Consider the following 21,093-nt stretch of genomic DNA (forward strand, 5'->3'; position numbering starts at 1 on the left):
GCCACATATTCTATTATGAATATGGGTTAAAAATAAAGATAAACACAGTTGCTTTTTAAAATGAGCTCATGCATTTGAAGCGCACTGTGCACTCTGAGGGTTGTATGACGTTCATGTCTCCTCACCTCTACTGGTCTTTGGCTTTCTCATTGGAACCTCATTTGAAGGAAATAGCAGAGCATTTTGATTTAAGACCAGCACTGAGACACCTGTAGAGAGTTTCCCTAAACACCCCTAAGACCCCCTCAAGGGGGCTCCAAACAGGAACGTCCCTGAGTCGGGTGTTGTGGAAAAGTGGGTGCACCCACCACCACTGCGCCCGTGTCCCGTCACCTGCTCTGAGCACACAGCGGCCAGGTCTCGGGCTCTCTGTGTCTCCGTCTCTCTAGGTCTCTACGTCTCCGTCTCTCTACGTCACCGTCTCTCTCTACGTCACCGTCTCTCTCTACGTCACCGTCTCTGTCTACGTCTCCGTCTCTCTACGTCTCCGTCTCTCTATGTCACCGTCTCTCTCTGCGTCACCATCTTTCTCTACGGCTCCGTCTCCGTCTCTCTATGTCTCCGTTCTCTACGTCTCCGTCTCTCTATGTCTGTGTCTCTCTACATCTCTGTGTCTCTGTCTCTCTACGTCTCCGTCTCTCTGCGTCTCCGTCTCTCTCTGCGTCTCCGTCTCTCTACGTCACCGTCTCTCTCTGCGTCTCTGTCTCTCTACGTCACCGTCTCTCTCTGCGTCTCCGTCTCTCTACGTCACCGTCTCTCTCTGCGTCTCTGTCTCTCTACGTCACCGTCTCTCTCTGCGTCTCTGTCTCTCTACGTCTCCGTCTCTCTACATCACCGTCTCTACATCTCCGTCTCTCTGTGTCACCGTCTCTCTCTACGTCACCGTCTCTCTCTGTGTCTCCGTCTCTCTACGTCTCCGTCTCTACATCTCCGTCTCTCTACGTCACCGTCTCTCTCTACGTCACCGTCTCTCTCTACGTCACCGTCTCTCTCTGTGTCTCCGTCTCTCTACGTCACCGTCTCTCTCTGCGTCTCCGTCTCTCTACGTCACCGTCTCTCTCTGCGTCTCCGTCTCTCTACGTCTCCGTCTCTCTACATCACCGTCTCTACATCTCCGTCTCTCTACGTCACCGTCTCTCTCTGTGTCTCCGTCTCTCTACGTCACCGTCTCTCTCTACGTCACCGTCTCTCTCTGTGTCTCCGTCTCTCTACGTCACCGTCTCTCTCTGTGTCTCCGTCTCTCTACGTCACCGTCTCCCTCTGCGTCTCCGTCTCTCTACGTCACCGTCTCTCTCTGCGTCTCTGTCTCTCTACGTCTCCGTCTCTCTACATCACCGTCTCTACATCTCCGTCTCTCTACGTCACCGTCTCTCTCTGTGTCTCCGTCTCTCTACGTCTCCGTCTCTACATCTCCGTCTCTCTACGTCACCGTCTCTCTCTACGTCACCGTCTCTCTCTACGTCACCGTCTCTCTCTGTGTCTCCGTCTCTCTACGTCACCGTCTCTCTCTGCGTCTCCGTCTCTCTACGTCACCGTCTCTACATCTCCGTCTCTCTACGTCACCGTCTCTCTCTACGTCACCGTCTCTCTCTGTGTCTCCGTCTCTCTACGTCACCGTCTCCCTCTGCGTCTCCGTCTCTCTACGTCACCGTCTCTCTCTACGTCACCGTCTCTCCCTGTGTCTCCGTCTCTCTACGTCTCCGTCTCTCTCTGTCACTGTCTGTGTCTCTGTCTCTCTGTGTGTCTCTGTTGCTCAATGTCTCTGTCTCTGTCCCCCTCCACCTTTCTCTCCGACCCCATTATGTTTTTCCTAATAAGAACTTTGTGATTACATTGGACTATCCTGGATAATCCAGGATAATCTCCTTATAAATTGTTTCTTGGGGGGAGGGAGGATAATCTGATGTTTTTATTGAGGTAATTATGTCACAATGTTTTCCATTTTTTTCCATGTTAATATAAATTGTCTACTTCTCAAGTCAGGGTCAGTAATTTTGATTTTGAAATTTATCTATTTCCTTGGGAACTTTATATCTTTGAACACAACATTATGAGTAGTATCTTTCAGCTTTATGAGATATGGTTAACATATGACACTGTAAGTGTAAGGTGTACAGCGTAACGATGTAGGCTATGAAATGACTGGGCTTCTCCAGTGGCTCAGCGGTAAAGAATCCGCCTGCAGTTCTGGAGACACAGGAGATGCGGGTTCAATCCCTGGGTCCAGAAGATGCCCTGGAGGAGGGCATGGGAACACACTCCAGTATTCTCACCTGGAGAATCCCATGGACAGAGGAGCCTGGTGGGCTACAGTCCATGGGTTCGCACAGAGTCGGACACGACTGAAGTGACTTAGCATGCACACGTGAAGCAATTACCACACTGAGGCCGGGAGACGCGCCCAGCACCCACCGCAATCACTCTGTGACAAGAATCTTTCTGTTACAGTCTTGCTGACTACAATCGCCACACTATCCGTTAGGTCCCCAGCTTACTCCTCTCAGAGCTGGGACTTTGCACCCTTGGCCCCACTTCTGCACCGCTCTACAGCCCTGGTACCCACCACCCTACTCTATGTCTCTACAAGCGTGACTTTAAGATTCCACACGTGCGAGATCTCAGTGTTTGTCTTTCTGTCTGACTGACTTCTCTCAGCATAACGACCTCAAGGCCCGCTCATGTGGAACAAATGGCAGGATTTTCTTCAGCTTCGTGACTGAGCAGCGTCTTCTGTCCTTCCCCTTTCCCAGCTTCTAGAGTGCCTGGTCCCTCAGCGCCTGACCCTTCTCATCCCCAACGCAGTGAGTCCTCACTGGCATCCCTGAGCTCTGCCTTCCAACTCCGCCTCCCACTTGCAAGGGCCCTTGTTGCAACCGTGGGCATTGGGATGAGCCAAACCAGCGTCCCACCTGCTGGGCAGCCTCACTCCATTTGTTGTTCTTCAGTTGCTCAGTCATGTCCGACTCTTTGTGACCCCATGGACTGCAGCACGCCAGGTTTCACTGTTCTTCACTATCTCTAGGAGTTTATTCAGACTGATGTCCACTGAGTCAGTGATGCCATCCAACCATCTCATCCTCTGTCATCCCCTTCTCCTCCTGCCCTCACTCTTCCCCAGCATCAGGGTCTTTTCCAGTCAGTCAGCTCTTCACAGCAGGTGGCCAAAGTACTTGGGCTTCAGCTTCAGCATCAGTCCTTCCAGTGACTATTCAGGGTTGATTTCCTCTAGGATTGACTGGTTGGATCTCCTAGCAGTCCAAGAGACTCTCAAGAGTCTTCTCCAGCACGACACCTGGAAAGCATCAACTCTTCAATCCATCTGCGTCTTCCATCCCCCTCTGCTGCAAAGCCTGGGACTCCCGGACATGGATGTGTCATCCTTCCTGCGACAACAAGCTCAGAGTTACTTCACGTTGGAAGGACGTCAGAGAGGAGATGTGACCCTGCAGATCTCTGTGCTCGAGCTAGAGCTGGTGGTACCACACAGAAAACCACACCCCGAAGGGAGAAGCACTGTCTTCCCGAGGATACACTGGGCCGTCACCTCGCCACCTGTGTGCAGCATCGCATCACAAACCATGAGGAGGAGGAGGAGGCAGCCGTGCGGCACCCAAACAGGGCTGGTGTCCACCGAGTGGCCCTCACATGCCCGCTGCCACCCCTGTAACTCGCCTGCCAGGTCCCGTCCCCAAGTGTGCCCCTAAAGATGTGTACTCTCCACACTGCCTCGACCCCACCAGGGGCCCCCAGCACCCGCCCTCATCAGTAGGTGTTCTTAATTTCCCCACCGTTGACTTTAATGAGTTTCTCCATGAATGTAGACATTCACAGCCTCTGATCTGAGATTTTCTCCTAATGAAATTGTCCTTGACCATGGGGTTAATGGGCTTCCCAGGTGCCATTAGTGGTAAAGAACCTGCCTGCCAACATAGAAGACATGAGTCATGGGTTCGATCCCTGGGTCAGGAAGATTCCCTGGAGGAGAGCATGGCAACCCACTCCAGTATTCTTGCCAGGAGAATCCCATGGAGGGAGGAGCCTGGCGGGCTGCAGTTCATAGGGGCGCAAAGAGTCAGACACGACTGACCGTGCACACGGGCTGATGAGGACTTCGCTCAGGAGATGGGCTTTCCCCACCTGAGTGAGTCTGCATCTCCCCCTTTGCAGACAGTCTGTGTGATGAAGGGGCAGTTGCCACAGAGCAGAGGTCATTTCTTGTCCCCTGTCACACAAAATGGAAAAGTTGGAGAGCACCACTAGGAAGTTTCTAAGAGTTTTATGAATTATTTCCAGGAGGAGTCATTAGCATCTTTCACTGTCGTCGTTCTGGGCTCGGTGGAGCGGTGAGCAGGCTGAGAGCTCCCTGGTTTTATGATTAAAGGGGCAGGTTCCATGGCCCCAGCACATGGACTTGGGTGCAGAGCCAACCATGTCCTCGGGCCTAAATCAATCCAGTTAGGAAATAGGAGACTGGAACACAAGGAGAACCAGGGGCCCAAGATGAATTGTCTCCAGAACCGAGGCTGGGGCAGAGCCGCCGCCCTCAGACCTCAGGGTAGGTGCAGCCCACACACCTGAGATGTGCTGTGCGTTTGAGCAGCCAGCCTTGGAGGCAGAACCTCCACTGTCCTGTGTTCCCGCTGGGCCTGGCTTATACAGGACCGCCCACCAGCCCTCCCCGGACCCGGGGAGCTCCATGAAGCTGGGCACTCACCCTCCACCTGCAAAGCCATGTCCCATGGAACTCACCAGGGGCCGTCCTAACATGAAATGGGTGGATGCAAAGTGCTAGGGACACTCTGTCCCCACCTCCAGGGACCCCGAGGACAGTAAACACCCAGCCCTTCTCAGCAGTCATTCTTGTGTCTATACTTTGTCACTCCTGCTCCAAGCAGGGGCAGGCACACCTGCTGAACGGGGGTGAGCTTGGCACCAGCAGACTGTCTTGCCAATCACGGCATGACCCACTGCACAGCTGGACTCTGCATCGCTCCAGCAGCCCCGTGATGCACATGCAGACCCTTCTCGTCTTCCTGCCATCACAGGAACCACCATGAGCAGAAGACCCTGCTCTCCATCCTTGGGGTGAATCCTGACCTAGGGGTCATGCACTCTGGACTGCAGTCATCCCCCCAGGAGGATCCCAGCACATGGAGTCCATATCCTCCTCAACCTCGGGCAGTGATGCCCACCTTCTCCCCGCCATCTGACTGTGAACGCTAACACACGGTCAGCCTGGTCCACAGGGACCCCTCAGGACTCTAACCTGTCTCCCTCTCTCCCTGAAAGAGCCTCCTTTCTCCCCTCCTTCCCAGATTCATCCTGGAAGCTGCCACCTCCCTGGAGGTGAAGGAGGGCAGACCAGTGCCAAGGGCCACCCTCTCCCCCTCCTGCTGGCCATGGTGCCGGTGGGCAGCATCCATCACAGGGCATCTTCCGTCCCCGACCTCCTACCAGTGTCCCCTCTTGAGTCTGGGCCAGCCTGGTGATGTGTTTGACCAACAGAATGCTGGGGAAGCAGAGCTCGGGGACTTCTGTCCAGGGTAAGTTTCCCAGAGGCTCTGAGGCATCCACCCTCCCTCCTAGGACCACAGTCCAGGGTGAAAGGACAGCACTAACTCCCGGAGGTGGGAGCAGGGCCTTCTCGGACCAGCTGGCTGCGGGGGAGCTGCTGGGTGATTACAGCTGCAAAGTGACCTCCAGCAAGATCAGCTGAAGCACTGCCCAGCTGAGCCCTGCCCCGGTCACTGGCCACAGAATTTCCAGAAAGTAAATGGCGTTTGTTTTAACTGTGTGAAATCCATGTTGGGCTGATGAGTTACACAAGAGCTAGTGGATACAGAGGATGACACATGCAGACAAGAACACGGGTATGAACTTGTGCAAGTCTGTGCATGCACAAGAATGGACATGTGTGGGCACAGACACATACAGTGTGTATACTCACAGGTACACACACACTGGGTATTCATGTACCTGCATGGACACAGACAAGTCTACACGTGGACACGTATGTGCACGCACAGGTGTAAAATGCACTTGTGCAAACACATCCAGGTCTGTATAGGAACAGGGATCAACGTGAGTTCACTAAAAGGACCTCCGTGTCTTAGAAAGTGGCCTGTTTCTGTCCCCAGTTTCTAGGGAAACAACGGACTTGCAGGCGGTGGGACTTGAGGAAGGAAAACAACAAGGCACAGTGTGGACCCTCAGATGGGACGGGCACCCACTTGTCGCTTTGCCCAAGGCCCTGACGGGGCGGTCCCCTGCCCCGTGACCAGCTTGTGCTGTGGAATTCAAGCCTCTCCCACTGATGGCCCCGTCACCCCACTGCTGTCCAGAAGAGAGCAGAGAAGCCCGAGGCCCAGAGGCCCCCTTGCCCGGACGTTTGGTGGGGAGGACTCCACACGCTGCAAGCTCTGCAAGGCGCCCTTTGTGGCCAGTGGCTCTGGAACAAACTCTTGTGTTTGGCCTCAATGCCAGGACAGAGCCAGGAAGACCAGCAGACACGGGGCACCTCTGGGGTCAGCCAGACAGCTCACCTCCTTCCCCAGAGAGGGGGCAACAGCAGAGCCCAGGGGCAGCTGAACCTGAATGGGACTCAGGTCTACACGGGGATACAGCTGGTGAGGAGGTGGGACAGTGCCGGGCTTCCTCCCCGGAGGATTGGCTGAGGGGGTCACGGAGAGGGTGGGGGTCTGTGCACGGGACAAGCGCAGGGTGGGGGCAGACAACACCTGAAGGTCTGGGGGTGCAGGGGAGCCAGCAGAAAGCCAGAGATGGAAGACCAGAGCTGGGGGCCTGCAAACCAGCCCTGGGCCCAAGGGGGTCCCCCAGCTGTGGACCTGGAGCTCCGCTGGCAGCATCCCAGCCTCTGTCTGCTCTCTGGAGCCGTCTGTGCGTCTCGGGCCTCCCAATCAGGGAGGATGAGCGCGAGGGGCTGTATGTAGCTGTGGGCATGCGGAACCAGGGCCTCCACATCACCACCTGAAAAGCATGCAGACAAGAAAACAAAGGCATCTTCATTTGGTTTCCACGGGCACCTGGCAGGCTCGTCATCCCGCACAGCTGCTCTGACATCAGGGCGGCCGGCGCCTCCTGGGGGCCACAGGGAAGCGTCTCAGAGTCGGGGCTGCCCCCCAACCTCCAAGCAGAGCGGCACGCGTGGCGGGCACCCGCCCTGTGACGAGCCCTGTGTCAGAGCGTGACGCCTTCCATTAACACAGCAGTCTCCCTCCTGCGGTTGGACTGCTTTGGGGGCCGAACGTTAGTGGGAACGAGGCCTGGACCTGGGCCTGGCCTGGACTGTAGAGACCACACACATGCCCCGGAGACCGGCATCACTGCTCACCGGGGCCGCTCACCGCCAAGGGGCGCAGGCACGCGACTGTCAGGTTGGAAACTGTTTCTGAAAAGATACACCTGACCCGGTCCAAATGGGAAAGCGCGCCCCACCCCCACAGCCTAGCCGCCCACTCCAGAAACCGCATTTACGCTTCTCCCCAGAGTGGGGCTCCGGAAAGCTCCCTCAGGCCCAGCCCCGCCCCCGGGGGCCTGGGCTCCAGAGCCTCCTTCCCACGCGGGTCAAGGCGCTGCGGGCTGCCCGGGTGGGACCTGAGCTCAGAGAGCCCACTCTGCTCAGGGCCCACCTCGCCCTCCCGCAGGAATCCTCTCATAGCCACACGCACCTCCACCCGGCTGACGGGTCCGTCCCACTCAAGGCACAGTCTGCAACGGAGCAGCCACCAGCCCAGAGTGCAGGAGCGTGCACACACTCCACACACACACCACAGTACACACTCACGGACCACACACGGACCAGCCACAGACTCACACACACCCCCCATGGTACACACACACACAGACCAGCCACAGACTCACACACACCCCACAGTACACACACACACGGACCAGCCACAGACTCACACACACCCCAGGGTACACACACACAAACCACACACAGACCAGCCACAGACTTACACACACACCCCAGGGTACACACACACAGACCAGCCACAGACTCACACACACACCACAGTACACACACAGATCACACATAGATCAGCCACAGACTCACACACACACCCCACGGTACACACACAGACCAGCACAGACTCACACCCCCACGGCACACACACAGTGTTGCAGCCCACATATTTTCACGCTGCTTTGTCTCTTCGCTTCTACGTCTCGTTGGCAGCGTCCTCTGGAGTGCCCCCTTTGACCCAGGGAGCACTGGGAGGAGCGTGTGCTCGCTTCCTCACGTCCTGTCCTCTTTCTCTGACTGGCTCGCAGTTCGGTGCTATTACAGCCAGACGCCAAGCCTGAGCTCCTGGAAGAGACCCGGAGGGAGGGCCCGCTGCCCCGACACCCGGGCACCGGCCGCAGCTCCAGGGAGGCTGTCGGGAGGCCGGACTCTGACCCTGGGCTCCAGAGAGCAGGGTGGCCTGCCCCCAGCCCTGTGCCTGCTGACACCCTGGCCTCAGAGCACAGACTCTGGGACCAGGAGCCTGGTCTCCCGGCTGAGGCCAGGGCCTGTCCCCTTGCCCAGTGGCCTCTGCATGGGCCAGGGATCCCCAGTCCACTCTGAGTCCCACAAGCTCACAAAGGCCCTGCCGTGTGCAGGAGGACATGCCAGGTGGGGGCCAGCGGATGACAAGGTGCGGCCTCCATGAATCACCGACCCTCCAGAGCCTGCCCCTCCGTGGAAAACGGGGCAATTGCACCTCGTGAGTCCCCATAAGGGGCATGTGGGACAAACCCCCTGGAGACAGCGTTTCACCCCAAGGCTGCGGGCAGCCCCACGGGCTCAGTGCCTCCCCTCCCCTTGCCAGCCCCTCCAGTGCCCAGACCATGCCCAGCCCCCAGCTTGGCAGCATCCCAGGCCAGGCAGTGGGCACCAGAGCCACGCTAACTCCCAGGATAGAGAAGAGGGGGCTGTCCCGGGTCGCCAACACTGCCCCTCCACAGTGAGACAGGGCAGGGCAGTTACCTCCACCCGGAGGGACCCGTGAAAGGGCTCTTTGCCCCCCTCCCTTGCCCTCCTGTCTCCTGCCTGTGCCCCCGGAACAGGCCCTGTGGAACCAGGGCACCTGGGGCCCACAGTGGACCCAGGACAGGCAGGCAGGTGGGCCTGGGGTGGAGGAGACCCTGACCACACTCCCACTCTGGAACTCTCCACGGTCTCTGGAGCTCAGAAGTCTCTCTTCTGTCCCCAAGTAACATTTAATTAGCGACCAGTGGCCTGTAGTTTCACAGCCCCCCTGCTCAGTCACAGGACAGAGGCTGTGGAGGCACCATGGCTGTGTCTCACCCCAACTGGAGGCCCGGAGGCCAAGGGCAGGAGTAGGGGGTGCCCAGCTCTGAGCCACCAGGGTCTCCGAGGGCAGGAGTGGGGGCGCCCGGCTCTGAGGTTTCTAGACAGGGGATCAGGGCCCTGCACGGCATGCTCCTGCCCTCCTGGCGGGCCCCCGCTGGGAGTCACAGCTCTTCCAGCCACCCTGTCATTCTGCCGCTCTGGACAGCAGGCACCCGGGCACCTGGGCACCCAGTCCCCCTTCCAGAGCCCCCAGCAACCGCCCTGGGATGGAGGACTCCAGCCGGCGAGCAAATCCACTCTACAGGGAACACTCCCACACATCAGGTGGGACACACAGAGGAGCGCACAATGCCACACCCACACACTCACATACACACACCACATGGACACACATTCACGTCTTCCTGCACATCACATACACAGGAGCACACAATGCCACACACCACACACTCACATACAAACACCACACCACACACTCACATCTTCCTGCACATCACACACACAGGAGCGCACAGTGCCACACACCACACACTCACATACACACACACCACACCACACACTCACATCTGGCTGCGCATCACACACACATGGGAGCACACAATGCCACATACCACACACTCACATACACACACACACCCCCCACATGGACACACCCCCACCACACTGATTCACATGGACCTGCACATCTCTCTCTCACACACACACACACACACACACACACACGTGCCTGAGCGCCCCAGGTGGACGCTGCATGACACCCACACCCTGAAAGTCTCTCGGTGACCCCGTCTTAGTCTTGCTGTCTGATCCTGCTCAGACAAGTGCGACGTGAAGTTGTGTTTCATACAAAACACAAAAACAGAAGACGTGGGTGTTTCTGGCGTGTCCCAGGCCTGCGAAGCGCAGGGTCATTAGCGCACCGCCTCAATTACCGAGGCTGCACCGGTGGGTCTGACATGACAAATCGCGGTTATTACAGCCACTATGGATTGTCAGCGATTAGCAGAGAAACTGGTATATTACCCTAATTTAATTATCCCACCATCTGATGTTTATGATGATCACTAACAGTACTTATTTCTGAAATGCAATGTGCTGTTCTCTAATTGTTCACAGTTCGAAAGAAACAGCTAGAGAACACTTCCAACCATTAAGGAAATGATATTTTAAATGATGAACATACTGTATATGTTTGTACTTTAAGAAATCAGACTCTAGTAATGTTTAGGGAAATTAGTGCGAATTTACTGATTCCCAGAAGAAAAATAGTTGTCTGGAGCTGCCAGGGTGAGCTCGTGGGACCCCCAGGGAGAGAGGGCTCGGCTCCGAGCAGCTCCGAACAGTCTGGGGTCACAGACCCGGCCAGACCCCTCCCCCACCATCCAGGCACACCTCCTGTGCCCCGCTCCTCCCATTTTGCCAGCTCGGTCCTGAGCATGGGTGTGGGACTAAGGGAAGCCTTGGGTGAGTTCTCGGCACAGGGCTGCCCCCCTCACCAGAGGTGCCCGCTCCCTGGTCAGCCCCCCAGCATGCACAAGGCTTGCCGGAGTCTTCAGGAGCCTGCTGGCCTCCAGAAAAGCAGGGGACCTCTGACCTGCCGAGAGCCAGGGCCTGCTGGCCAAGGACAGCACAGAGTCCCAGGCCCGACCCTGCCTCTCGGGGCCGGGTAAGCACTCAGCCTCGGAGCTCATGCCTTGGGGCCACTGTGCACCTGACCAGGATGGAGGGAGTTGGACCCTGAGCATCTCGCCCACAGCCTGGGCACCAGCGTGGAGCCAGAGCCGGCGCCACTCGGGGGAAAGCCAGACCGGAGAGGCCCGAGAAGGCCCAGCAACCGGCCTGACCCCTCCCGGCGGCTCCAGACCCTACAGCACGAGAGAACTGGGGTCCAGAGGCTGCGGTCGTCCCATCCCAGGTCGGTGGGTGTCCTGGACCAAGGACACAGACTTGAGGTGCTGGTCACAGGAGCTCCAGGGGCCACGAGGGTGAGAGAGTGTCGAGCAGAACCCAGAGGAGACTGGACCTCCTGGAGACGGGACATCGCTGAGCTGTGGCCCCAGGAGCCACAGGCGGAGTGAGACAGCGGCACGGGCCTCGGTGGTCCCCCTGACGGAGGCACAGGCAGAAGACGGGGATGAAGCGTGACTCGGTGGTCCCCCAGCCCAGGCTGACAGCCCTGCTGTGTGGGCTCCCGTGATGCACCCCTCGTCTGCCGTCTGACGCTGAAGCTAGGAGATGATTACAGATGGACCGTGTGTGGCCAGGATGGGCACTGGGGTCCCGGTCTCTCCTGAAAGACCGAGGGCAGAAGGGAGCAGGTCCCTGGCATCATGGACCCAGGATCGTCTTCTCTTCTGCCCCGCTGCCCCGGGAGCTCAACCCCACCGCACTACCCACGGTCTCTGAGCCAGTGTCTCTAAACCACCCATGGTCTTCCCGGAGCTTCTAGCTGCCTCCCTGCCCCTACGTCACCCCCGGCACCAGCTCTCCCCCTCTCCGTGGCTGCACCCCCACCTCCTCTGGGGCTGCTTGCTTGGATGGGGAGCTGGGGGTGGCAGACAGCCTGGCCACTTCCAGGCCACAGCAGGCCACCCACCCTCCTGGCTCCTGGGGGGCTTGTCTCTCTCCTAGTCCCTTCCCTTCACCCTCTGGCTTCCTCCTCACCTGGAGAAAGTCCCTGACAACCTCAGGACGGAGGCACGGAAGAGGGGCATTTCTAGAGTGTTCTGTGTGACAGAAAACATCTTCACTTTGGCAAGCACTCCTGATGAAGCGATTGCATAATTTTCCTCAGACCTGCGAAGGCACCTGCCTGGTTTTTAGCCCCAGGTAGAGGTCTGACGCTGGAGAAGGCAATGGCAGCCCACTCCAGTACTCTTTCCTGGAAAATCCCAGGGACGGCAGAGCCTGGTGGGCTGCCATCTATGGGGTCGCACAGAGTCAGACACGACTGAAGCGAGTTAGCAGCAGCAGCAGCAGCAGAGGTCTGTTGCAGCCTGACTCCAGTCCCTCTGAGGATAATTGGTCTCTCTCCCTGTCTCTCTCTGTGTCTCTCTCTGTCTCTTTCTCTGTCTCTGTGTGTGTCTCTCTCTATGTCTCTCTCTGTCTCTGTCTCTCTCTATCTCTTTCTCTGTCTCTATCTCTTTCTCTGTCTCTCTGTGTTTCTCTCTCTCTCTCTCTCTCTGTGTCTCTGTGTCTCTCTGTGTCTGTGTCTCTCTGTGTGTCTCTGTCTCTCTCTCTCTGTCTGTCTCTTGTACTCTACGGGTTCAGGGTCCGGCTGGGACCCCGCAGGGCTCCGTGAGCCTCCCTTCAGCTCCGACAACGATGCTCCCATTATTCCCATCTGCTCTGCTCTTGTTTCCTTCTGTTCATCCATCCTCTGGAATCCCTGAAGCCTGTGTCTCTCTCTGTGTCGCAGGAGAGGCCTTCCTGGGCCTTGCGGTCCCCTCACTGAATGATGAGCGCTCCTGACGACGTGCGTGTGGCTGAGTCACCCTGGGCAAGAGCGGAGGAAAAGAGGCCCTTCCAGCGCCCAGGGAGGGGCTGGGGCTGCAGGAAGGCGGCCCTGCAAACAGAGGACGGCGAGTAGACCCGGGTGTGTGTTAAGAGAATCAACAGTGCTTGCAGGTGGATGATCTGGGAGGAGGGAAAAAGAAAGAAGAATCAAAAAATACTCCAAGCTCAATACTTGGCCATTCAATGAATAATTTGCTGTTCCCCGGCTGAGAAAGATTGGAGGGGAATTAGGATTGGGGCGGGGGGCAGGGTGGGGAGGAGCATCGAGATACCCTTCGGGGGCACATTATGTTTGAGATCCGGGTCTGCCTTCGAGGTGCAGGCTGGCCAGGCAGACAGGACTGGAAGGTGAGGGGGAGGCCTGGGGCAGGACACGTGGGGGACAGCAGTTCAGAGAGAGGCTCAGGTCCAACCGTGCCTGCCGCTCTGATGCCCGGGGGAGACCAGGAGGGCCCAGCCCCAAGTCCTGTCCCCACGCACCTCTGTGAGCGAGCCCGCAAGCCCTCCTCACCCAGGGCAGCGCCGGGAGCCGGCTTATCCCCGAGCCATGAGCTTCAGCCTCCTCTGGCCGGCAGGGCGGGCCATGCCCTCCTCCCATGGGGCAGGGGCCACCCGCCCTGGACACTGGAGGCCTCCGGCCGCCCCTCTGTCTCCAGTGCATGGCCCTCCCTGCAGAGACGCACCTGCATGGCCTCAGCGTCTGGGGCCCCATGTGCAGTGTCCCCGGCGAGGTCCTGGGAGCAGAGGCCACAGGGGCCAGCTCCTCCGTCCCGGGCCACCTCCCCCCGCTGCGCCCCGAGCCTGCCCACCGGCCATCCGGGAGCCTCTCTCATCACACTGATGCCCGCAACGTCTGTTTCCAGAAACACGTCTCTCCCCACAGCGGACGAGGGTCTTTCTGCTGGGGAGCCATCAGGTCTGTCCAGGGTGGATGGGCCGGCACCCAGGGTGGACGGGCCATCAGGTGTGTGTCCAGGGAGGATGGGCCGTCAGGTCTGTGTCCAGGGAGGACGGGCCGGCACCCAGGGCGGGGAGGGCCAGGAGCCCCCGCCCCCAAGCCACAGCCACCCCTCACGGGGCCCCATCCCTGCCCCGCATCCCCGTGGTGTCTCCTCCACGGCAGTTACCACTGCCGTGTCTCGGGTTTACCATGTCCACTCCAGTGCCCCCGAGGGCCTCGAGCGCCGAGCCTGCGTCCTGGGCCTTCCTGAGTGCCGGCGTGGGCGGCTGGGGGTCACTTGCCAGGCAGGCTCTCTGCTTTGTGTCGAGGCATGATGTAAATAGAAGCATCTCCTGGCCAAAGAAAAACGTGTTCATTTTCTCAAATACTTTTTGCTTCCTTGGGATGCGCCCTTTTTCTATGTAAGAAAAAAGCAAATAAATTATTTATCCTCATCCCCAGATGTCCTGACAATGTCTGATTAAACTGCCACTTACGGGAGAAAAGGCTTTGAACACTCTTCCTTGTGACTCAGGGAGTGGTCGACTATATAAATGAGTTAGGGCATACAGTCATGACTGTAATTTAAACAAGTCCCGTGAGGGCAAAGCCAGCTTCTCGTAGGAGCAGCGTGGTCCCAGGGGCAGATGCACAAAGGTGGGTCAAAGACGGGGTCTCAGGGGAGAGTTACAGGTGGGGGCGCAGGCAGCCCCCTGAGCCAGGGCAGTCACTGTCTTCCAACAGCCAAGGGGTCCCCTCAGGAGGAACCAGAGCATTGCGGGGACCACCGGAGCCAGTAGAGACCCCACCGCCCACTGCCCACCATCCCCTGATCCCAGTCAGAATCCAAGCTCAGGAAAGCCTCAGATTTTCTGGGTTTGAACTTCGTTGGTGGATTCTGCTGTCAGCAGCTTCAGAAAACCAGCTATTGAAGGTGGGTCCTTTTCCGAAGGACCAGACGCAAGTATTTTCGGCTCAGTGGGCCCCAGCCGCTCGTGAGGTGACCGCGCCCCAGTGAGACTAGTGGGAAGGCAGGCGGCGGCCCCTGAGCTCAGCACACTGACCCCTCTCCTGGGACAGCGCTTCGAGATGCAGACGAGGGAGGAGCCAGCAGAAGGCAAAAAACGCAGACGCTCCATCCTCAGCATGACGTCAGCGGTCTTCCTATGAAGCTACAATCCTGTCTTCATACGGACAGAGAGCCAGCGACACGACCTTAAAAACAAAGCACATTTATCAGTGAAACATACACCAAAGACAACGGTGACAAAATTCAAAAACAGAGTGAAGTAAGCCAGAAAGAGAAACACCAATACAGTATACTAACGCATATGTATGGAATTTAGAAAGATGGTAACAATAACCCTGTGTACGAGACAGCAAAAGAGACACTGATGTATAGAACAGTCTTATGGACTCTGTGGGAGAGGGAGAGGGTGGGAAGATTTGGGAGAATGGCATTGAAACATGTAAAATATCATGTATGAAACGAGTCGCCAGTCCAGGTTCGATGCGCGATACTGGATGCTTGGGGCTGGTGCACTGGGACGACCCAGAGGGATGGTATGGGGAGGGAGGAGGGAGGAGGGTTCAGGATACAGAACACATGTATACCTGTGGCGGATTCATTTTGATATTTGGCAAAACTAATACAATTATGTAAAGATTAAAAATAAAATAAAATTTAAAAAAAAATTAAAAAAAAAAACAAAAAACGTCATCGACTGGAGCAGACGAAGCTGTTCTCCTGACATTTCACAGCCACGTGGGGACCCAGTTCCTCCGCTTCCTTCCTGCCACCCTTCTCCGTGAGGAGGCCTCAGCCCGCACACAGCTTCCACTTGGCGAGCACGTCATGGGCACGTGGAGCTGTGCGTGTTCCGGGCACACGGGCTCTCAGTCACAAGAGGAGAGCAGAGCTCAGGCACCTCGCCACCCTGGAGTAGATTGCAGCAGGTGTGCATGGGTGTTGTGTTTGTGTGTGTATTTGCACGTGTAGCGTATGTATGTTGTGCTATGTGCATGTGTGTTGTATGTGTGAACTGTGTGTGGTGTGTGTGTGTGTCTATCACGTGCATATTGTTTGTGTGTGTGTGCACAAATATTTGCTGTGTATGTGTATGTTTGCATGTGAAGCACATGTATGTTGTGTGTGCATGCGTGTTGTGTGTGAATTGTGTGTGGTGCATGCGTGTATATTGTGTTTTTGCATGTGCACAGATATTTTCATCATCATCCACAGGAAAACAAACATGCTTCACTCTCCGCAGAGAAGGGAGCCCCCTCTGACCGCAGCCCCGGGCTGGCGTGGAGACTGCTGCAGAAAGTCACTCCTGGGGCCCGTCCTGGTCAGCCTGGCAACGCCTCCCTCGGATGTGGGCCTGGCAAGCGCATGGGAAGGGGACGTCTGGAAGGCCAGGGCGCGGGTGACAGTCAGGGCCCCGGTCGGGGTGACGGGCGCTGGCTGGAAGGACCTGCGTGGCCTCAGGGCCTGGACACAGCAGCGCCTCCTCCCGGGCGGGCGGGCCCCCAGCGCCCTCCTCATTCGTTTCTGCCTCAGCTCCCTTCTGTAGCTCTGGGGACAAAGCCAGATAAGACTCAAAAACCAGGACCCGGGACAGACCACGTGCAGAGCAAGACTGGCGGCCCTCCTCACTTCTGGGACCCCGGATTCCCACTTCAGGGCCGTCAGCCCCCGAGCTGGCGGCCGAGCCGGACAGGGGTGCCCCCTTCTCCCCGGGAGCCTGGCCCTGAGGTCACAGCCAGGCCACCAAGCTTGCAGCTGCCCCAGTGGCCTCAGGCCGACGCCATAACCCCTGCTTCTCGTCTTCAAAGGGGACGGCACCCAGGCGCGTCACCCCCGCCCTGGGCCACCCTGTGCCCTGAGCGCACGAAGCAGGTGGGCCCCCACACAGGTGGTCAGCTCCAGGCTGGGCTGCGTGGGGCTGAGACGGGGTCTGAAGCTCTGCTGCCCCCCGACCCTCTCGGCTCCACAACTGTGGGTCCCCAGAGCAAGGGACACTCCTGTCCCCCTCCACTGAAACCTGCTCCCAGCAGTGCTCGGAACATATGGCGATGAAAGAGGGAAGGATTCCCCAGGAACCAGGATCTCCCGCATTGGCTCAGGAGGCACGCCTGTGCAGAGTGCCAGGCTGCACTCGGCCCACACACACGCCAGTCCAGCCAAGGGGGACGCTGGGTGGGATATCAGAGAGGGGAGCCCAGGGCGGGAGCCTGGAGGTACAAGGGGCAGAGAAGAGTATGTCTATGGACCGTGAAGCCCTTTGCTGCCGTGATGGGCATAGCCCCCTGCCCCTCCCACTGGGCCCATCAGAGTGTCTGAGCTGCACTCAGGGCCTCCCAGGTCCCTGGCTGCTAGGACACCAGGGACACCAGATCAGGTCCAGCAGCTGGATCTCCAGCAGAGGTGGTGCCGCTGGGAAGGAAGGGGCTGGGATGGGGTTGGGGGCGGACTGGGCGGAGGAGGGCCCCCCGGCCGGATGGCCTCTTGGAGCAGCCTCCTCCCTGCCTCGGTCCCCTCTGCATCATGACCAGCAGTAAGGGGAGAGGAGTCCTGGAACACAGGACAAAGGGCGGAAGGCTCAGTTCAGCGTCCGAGCTCTGAAGGGGCTGCAGGGAAGAGCGGCTCACCCCGTGTGACATCCCCAAGAAGGGAGTCCTCTCATACATAAAAGAGCGGTCACTGTCTCCAGACGGCTTTTATTATTGGCTTAATTTGTCTTCCCTGATATTGATGTAAATATTTGATGCCCTTCGCCTGGAGACTCAGTTATGACCATCACCCCCGGCTCCGCTGGCTGTGGACAGAAGCACCTGGCAGGGGGGACTGCCCTCCCCCTGGGCCGGGGGCCCCCCTGCAGGGCAAGGGGCAGTCCCATCAAATGAGAGCTGAGAGACCACCGGGGAGCAGTTCACCTGTTCCCAACCTCAGGGGAGTCAGTCTCAGAGTTGGACTCCCTTGGGATGAAAATTGAGAGGGGAGCCATCACGCAGACCTGGTCCTGACCCCCAACCCCCAGTTCGTTGCCCACTTAGGCATCATCCGTGGAGGTGACTCTTGCAAAGAAAGTTAAAATCGCAGCAGTTAGAACCCAAAAGCAAACTGCAGATGCCCCATCACCGTTGTAGCAGAAGTGCCAGCGGGGCCATAAAGTTTCCTAGATGTGGAGCCTCTGATTATTGCGGAGGAGAAGCTAAAGTTATCATGATTTGTCGATGCCATGATGGTATGCCAAGAAGAACCAAGAAAGTCAGAGGAAAACCTATGAGAGTTCATAAAAGAGTTCTATAAAGTTGTTGAAAACACGACCATTTAAATAAATCAATAGTTTTCTATGTCATAGAAATAATCAGGCAGGAGGAAAAGATCCCAATACCTTTCATTATAGTGGCAGAAAATATGCATTTTTGATAGGGTTGTTTCTATAAAAACAACCTTATCTTTATTTGAGAGATTTGTTTGTCGGAAAATCATAGACGCTTACTGAGACATCTGAAAGAAAAATAATAGAGGCACACCACGGGTGGTAGAATAATGCCCCCCAAATATACACCTCCTGATCCCCAGAACCTGAGAGTCCATGACCTTCGGTGACCAAGGGACTCAGCAAGTGTGATGAAGTGAACGACCTGGAGATGGGAGGTTATCCTGGATCATCACAGAATCACCTGGGTGAGCAGAGGTCATCACAGGGTCACCTGGGTGGGCCCAGGTCATCACAGGGTCACCTGGGTGGGCCCAGGTCATCACAGGGTCACCTGGGTGGGCCCAGGTCATAACAGGGTCCTCACAAGAGGGAGGCGGGAGGCTACAGTCATCAAAAGGAGCTGAGATGACAGAAGAGGGGTTGGAGGGACAGAGCACTCAGACAGTGTGGGCTCGGGGGCTTTGAAGTGGAAGGAGGGGCCACGGGCCAAGGGATGCAGGGTCTCCAGGTGCTGGAAACCAGAGAGATCCAATTCCTCCCAGAGCCTCCTGGAGGAGCCAGCCCTGCCCACCCACTTCCTGAGCTGTGAAATAATAAACATGTGTTCTTTCAAGGCACCGAGTTTGTGGTAACATATTACAGTAGAAACAGGAAAAAATGCACATCACTTTTAAGGAAAGGAAAGCCTGGCATGCTGCAGTCCACGGGGTCGCGAGGAGTCGGACACAACTTAAGTGACTGAACAACAACAGAAAAGGAAAGGAGAGGAAAGGAAAAATGTACAAAACTGAATTCTTCCCAAAATCATTTCCAGGTTTACTTTATTTGAATTAAAAATCCAATCAAGTTATTGTTTAGTATGACATGATTATAAAATAATCTTGAATGAATAGGGAGACAGTTGAGAGGACTTTGAAGAGTGAAAAATCGATAGCAGGGCAGGACAGCAGGCACAGGCTTGCAAAGCATCTTCGGAAACCTGGACGCTGGAAGTGGGGCTGCAAGGGGAGGAGGGGAAGAAGGGGCACCCAGCGAGGCTCCGTCTGGGGGCTGCACAGCGAGAAGCAAGGGCACCTTCGTCAGCGTTCTCGAAACAAAATGCCATTTTTCCTGCCACATGTGGAAAAAGAGGAAAAGAACAAGTGTGGCTTTGCTGCTGTGAGTGGTTCCACCAGGAATCACGTGTCTGCGGTGCCTGGGGAGCACAGACGCCCACAGCAGGAGGGCAGATGTGTCCAGGGAGCCCTCTGGCTGCTGAAGCAGACCCAGGAGAAAGACCCTGGGGGGCGGGGCTGGGGTCACAGTGGTCTGGTGGTGGGGCGTTCAGAACCCAGCTCAGGGTCTGCTAAGGCCTCAGAGGAGGGTATGGTCACCCACGGGGAAATGTCCAGGGGGCAGTGGGCTCCACCAGAGGAGAGGCAGCGGGTCTAGGGGAGACACGTGGTCAGAGGGGACCAAGGCCTGACCTTCTATGGCGGGTGAGGACGCCGCTCGCAGCATCCAGGTCGGGGAGGGGGCACCGCTCGCCCCCCAGAGGGAAGCCACTTCCCTCAGGGGCGTTAGGGGAGGAAGCGGGAACCTCTGCTCCTGCCACTCAGTCTTTAAGCAGAAATCAAAGAAGCTTAATTACGTTTTAAAAATTCAGTTGATCTTCTATATTTAAATGTTAACCAGGAAGGAAGCCAGATCATTGATATTAAAATGAGCTCTGTCCCCCAGGTAGGGAGAAGTCCAAGGTCACCGGGCCTGAAGGGCTCCTCATCATCAGGGCCCCGGCCCCTCCTCCCGGCTTCTGTCTCCACTGGGTTTCACGGTTTCAAGGCGATAGATCAAAACTGGAAAGACCCTCGGGGCCCTGGAGTTCTGGGGTTTAGTTTCAGATCACAGGTCGGCTAAGGCTGAGGGGCGGCTGCAGTCCCTGGAAAGAGGGTGGGCTCCGCAGGGCCCCAGCGGCGTGGCCAGTGCAGAAGGCAGGGACACTCACATGTGGAGGCCGCGCTGCAGGCCGGGCCCTGTGGTCAGGGCCGGACGGCTGCCCTCCGCCCTCCCGCATCCCCCGGAGGCAGGACAGGTGCGGTCCCAGCCCGAAGGGGCTTCTGCAGCCCCTGTGCAGGTGTGGACCCGGCAGCGCAACGCCCCGACCTCAGCCGCCGCCACTCCAGGTCTGAGAACCGTCGGGGCCTGCGTGCCCGCTGGACCAGTAGGTGCCCCTTCTCAGGCCTCAGGGACAAGGACACCGGGTGGGACCCGGGGTGGCCTGCGGAGCTGGGGGGCCTCCAGGCTCCTGTGTGGGGAGGAGGGCGCAGAGAAGGCTCTGCTTTGTGAAGGAGGAGAGGACTCCCAGGCAGCCCACGCTCAGGGACGCACCCGGCGGGCGTCAGGTCTCACCTGTCACGTGGGTGTGGGCGCCCGGGCAGAGGAGGGGGCAGGAGGCAGAGCCACCAGGGGATCGGGCCAGGTGACAGGTCACAGCCGGGTGAGATCACGGGAGTGCAGAGGGAACACACCACGAACAAGCAGAGCCAGTGAGTGTCATCTCGCTGCTTGGTGCTGGGCGGGCTCCAACCAGAGTGCCGAGGGGCAGGGCCATCCCTGGACTTTGACGGCCCGGAACCCCCAGTCCAGGGCGGGCGGGAGCCGCTGAGGGGGCGGGGCTGCGACCTCTGCCCCGAGGGTGCAGGCCCATGCGCATGCGCCCATCCCCGAGTTCGCTGCGCTCCTCCCACGGGCTGTGCACCTCCCACGGGCTGTGCACGCAGCCTTGACCAGGACACGGCCCCTCCCCGAGGAGCTAGCAGGTCAGGAGTCCTGACCTCAGCCTTCCCTTCCCCAGGGCACCAAGGAAGGCCTTTAGTCGCCCTAAGGAACCC

General features: G+C 57.8%; 1 protein-coding gene and 2 long non-coding RNA genes across 6 annotated transcripts; all 3 read right to left on the bottom strand.

Moving 5' to 3' along the window:
• Window positions 1-3,186: 3,186 nt before the first annotated feature.
• LOC112581607 lies at window positions 3,187-9,298 on the bottom strand. Its single transcript, XR_003106213.2, has 3 exons — window positions 8,154-9,298; window positions 6,846-6,987; window positions 3,187-3,383 (listed from the first exon to the last, which is right to left on the bottom strand). It is a non-coding gene; the product is annotated as an uncharacterized LOC112581607 (long non-coding RNA).
• A 1,239-nt stretch (window positions 9,299-10,537) lies between these two features.
• Window positions 10,538-12,464, bottom strand: LOC112581582. Of its 2 annotated transcripts, none has more exons than XM_025274088.3 (2): window positions 11,984-12,464; window positions 10,538-11,547 (listed from the first exon to the last, which is right to left on the bottom strand). In XM_025274088.3, the coding sequence occupies exons 1-2, from the start codon at window positions 12,061-12,063 to the stop codon at window positions 11,007-11,009; spliced, it is 621 nt and encodes a 206-aa protein (XP_025129873.3). In that variant the 5' UTR covers window positions 12,064-12,464; the 3' UTR covers window positions 10,538-11,006. The 2 variants fall into 2 exon arrangements, 1 of the variants encoding a protein (XP_025129873.3); XR_003106177.3 differs by having other exon boundaries at window positions 10,538-11,609.
• Window positions 12,465-12,472: 8 nt separating this feature from the next.
• On the bottom strand, window positions 12,473-20,878 carry LOC102404784. Of its 3 annotated transcripts, none has more exons than XR_326245.4 (3): window positions 20,612-20,878; window positions 14,840-14,990; window positions 12,473-14,128 (listed from the first exon to the last, which is right to left on the bottom strand). It is a non-coding gene; the product is annotated as an uncharacterized LOC102404784 (long non-coding RNA). The 3 variants fall into 3 exon arrangements; XR_006547946.2 differs by having other exon boundaries at window positions 14,273-14,990; XR_006547947.2 differs by having other exon boundaries at window positions 12,473-13,504; window positions 13,645-14,990.
• Window positions 20,879-21,093: the final 215 nt, after the last annotated feature.

The sequence above is a fragment of the Bubalus bubalis genome, chromosome 23 (assembly GCF_019923935.1).
Source record: "Bubalus bubalis isolate 160015118507 breed Murrah chromosome 23, NDDB_SH_1, whole genome shotgun sequence".
NCBI classification, from domain to species: domain Eukaryota; kingdom Metazoa; phylum Chordata; class Mammalia; order Artiodactyla; family Bovidae; genus Bubalus; species Bubalus bubalis.

Coding starts and splice junctions, on each gene's coding strand:
- LOC112581582 (XM_025274088.3), bottom strand. CDS start 12,063: ATGTTTTCTGTCACACAGAACACTCTAGAAATGCCCCTCTTCCGTGCC. Junction 11,548..11,983: donor TTGTCAGGGACTTTCTCCAG/GTGAGGAGGAAG, acceptor ATCATCTCCTAG/CTTCAGCGTCAGACGGCAGA.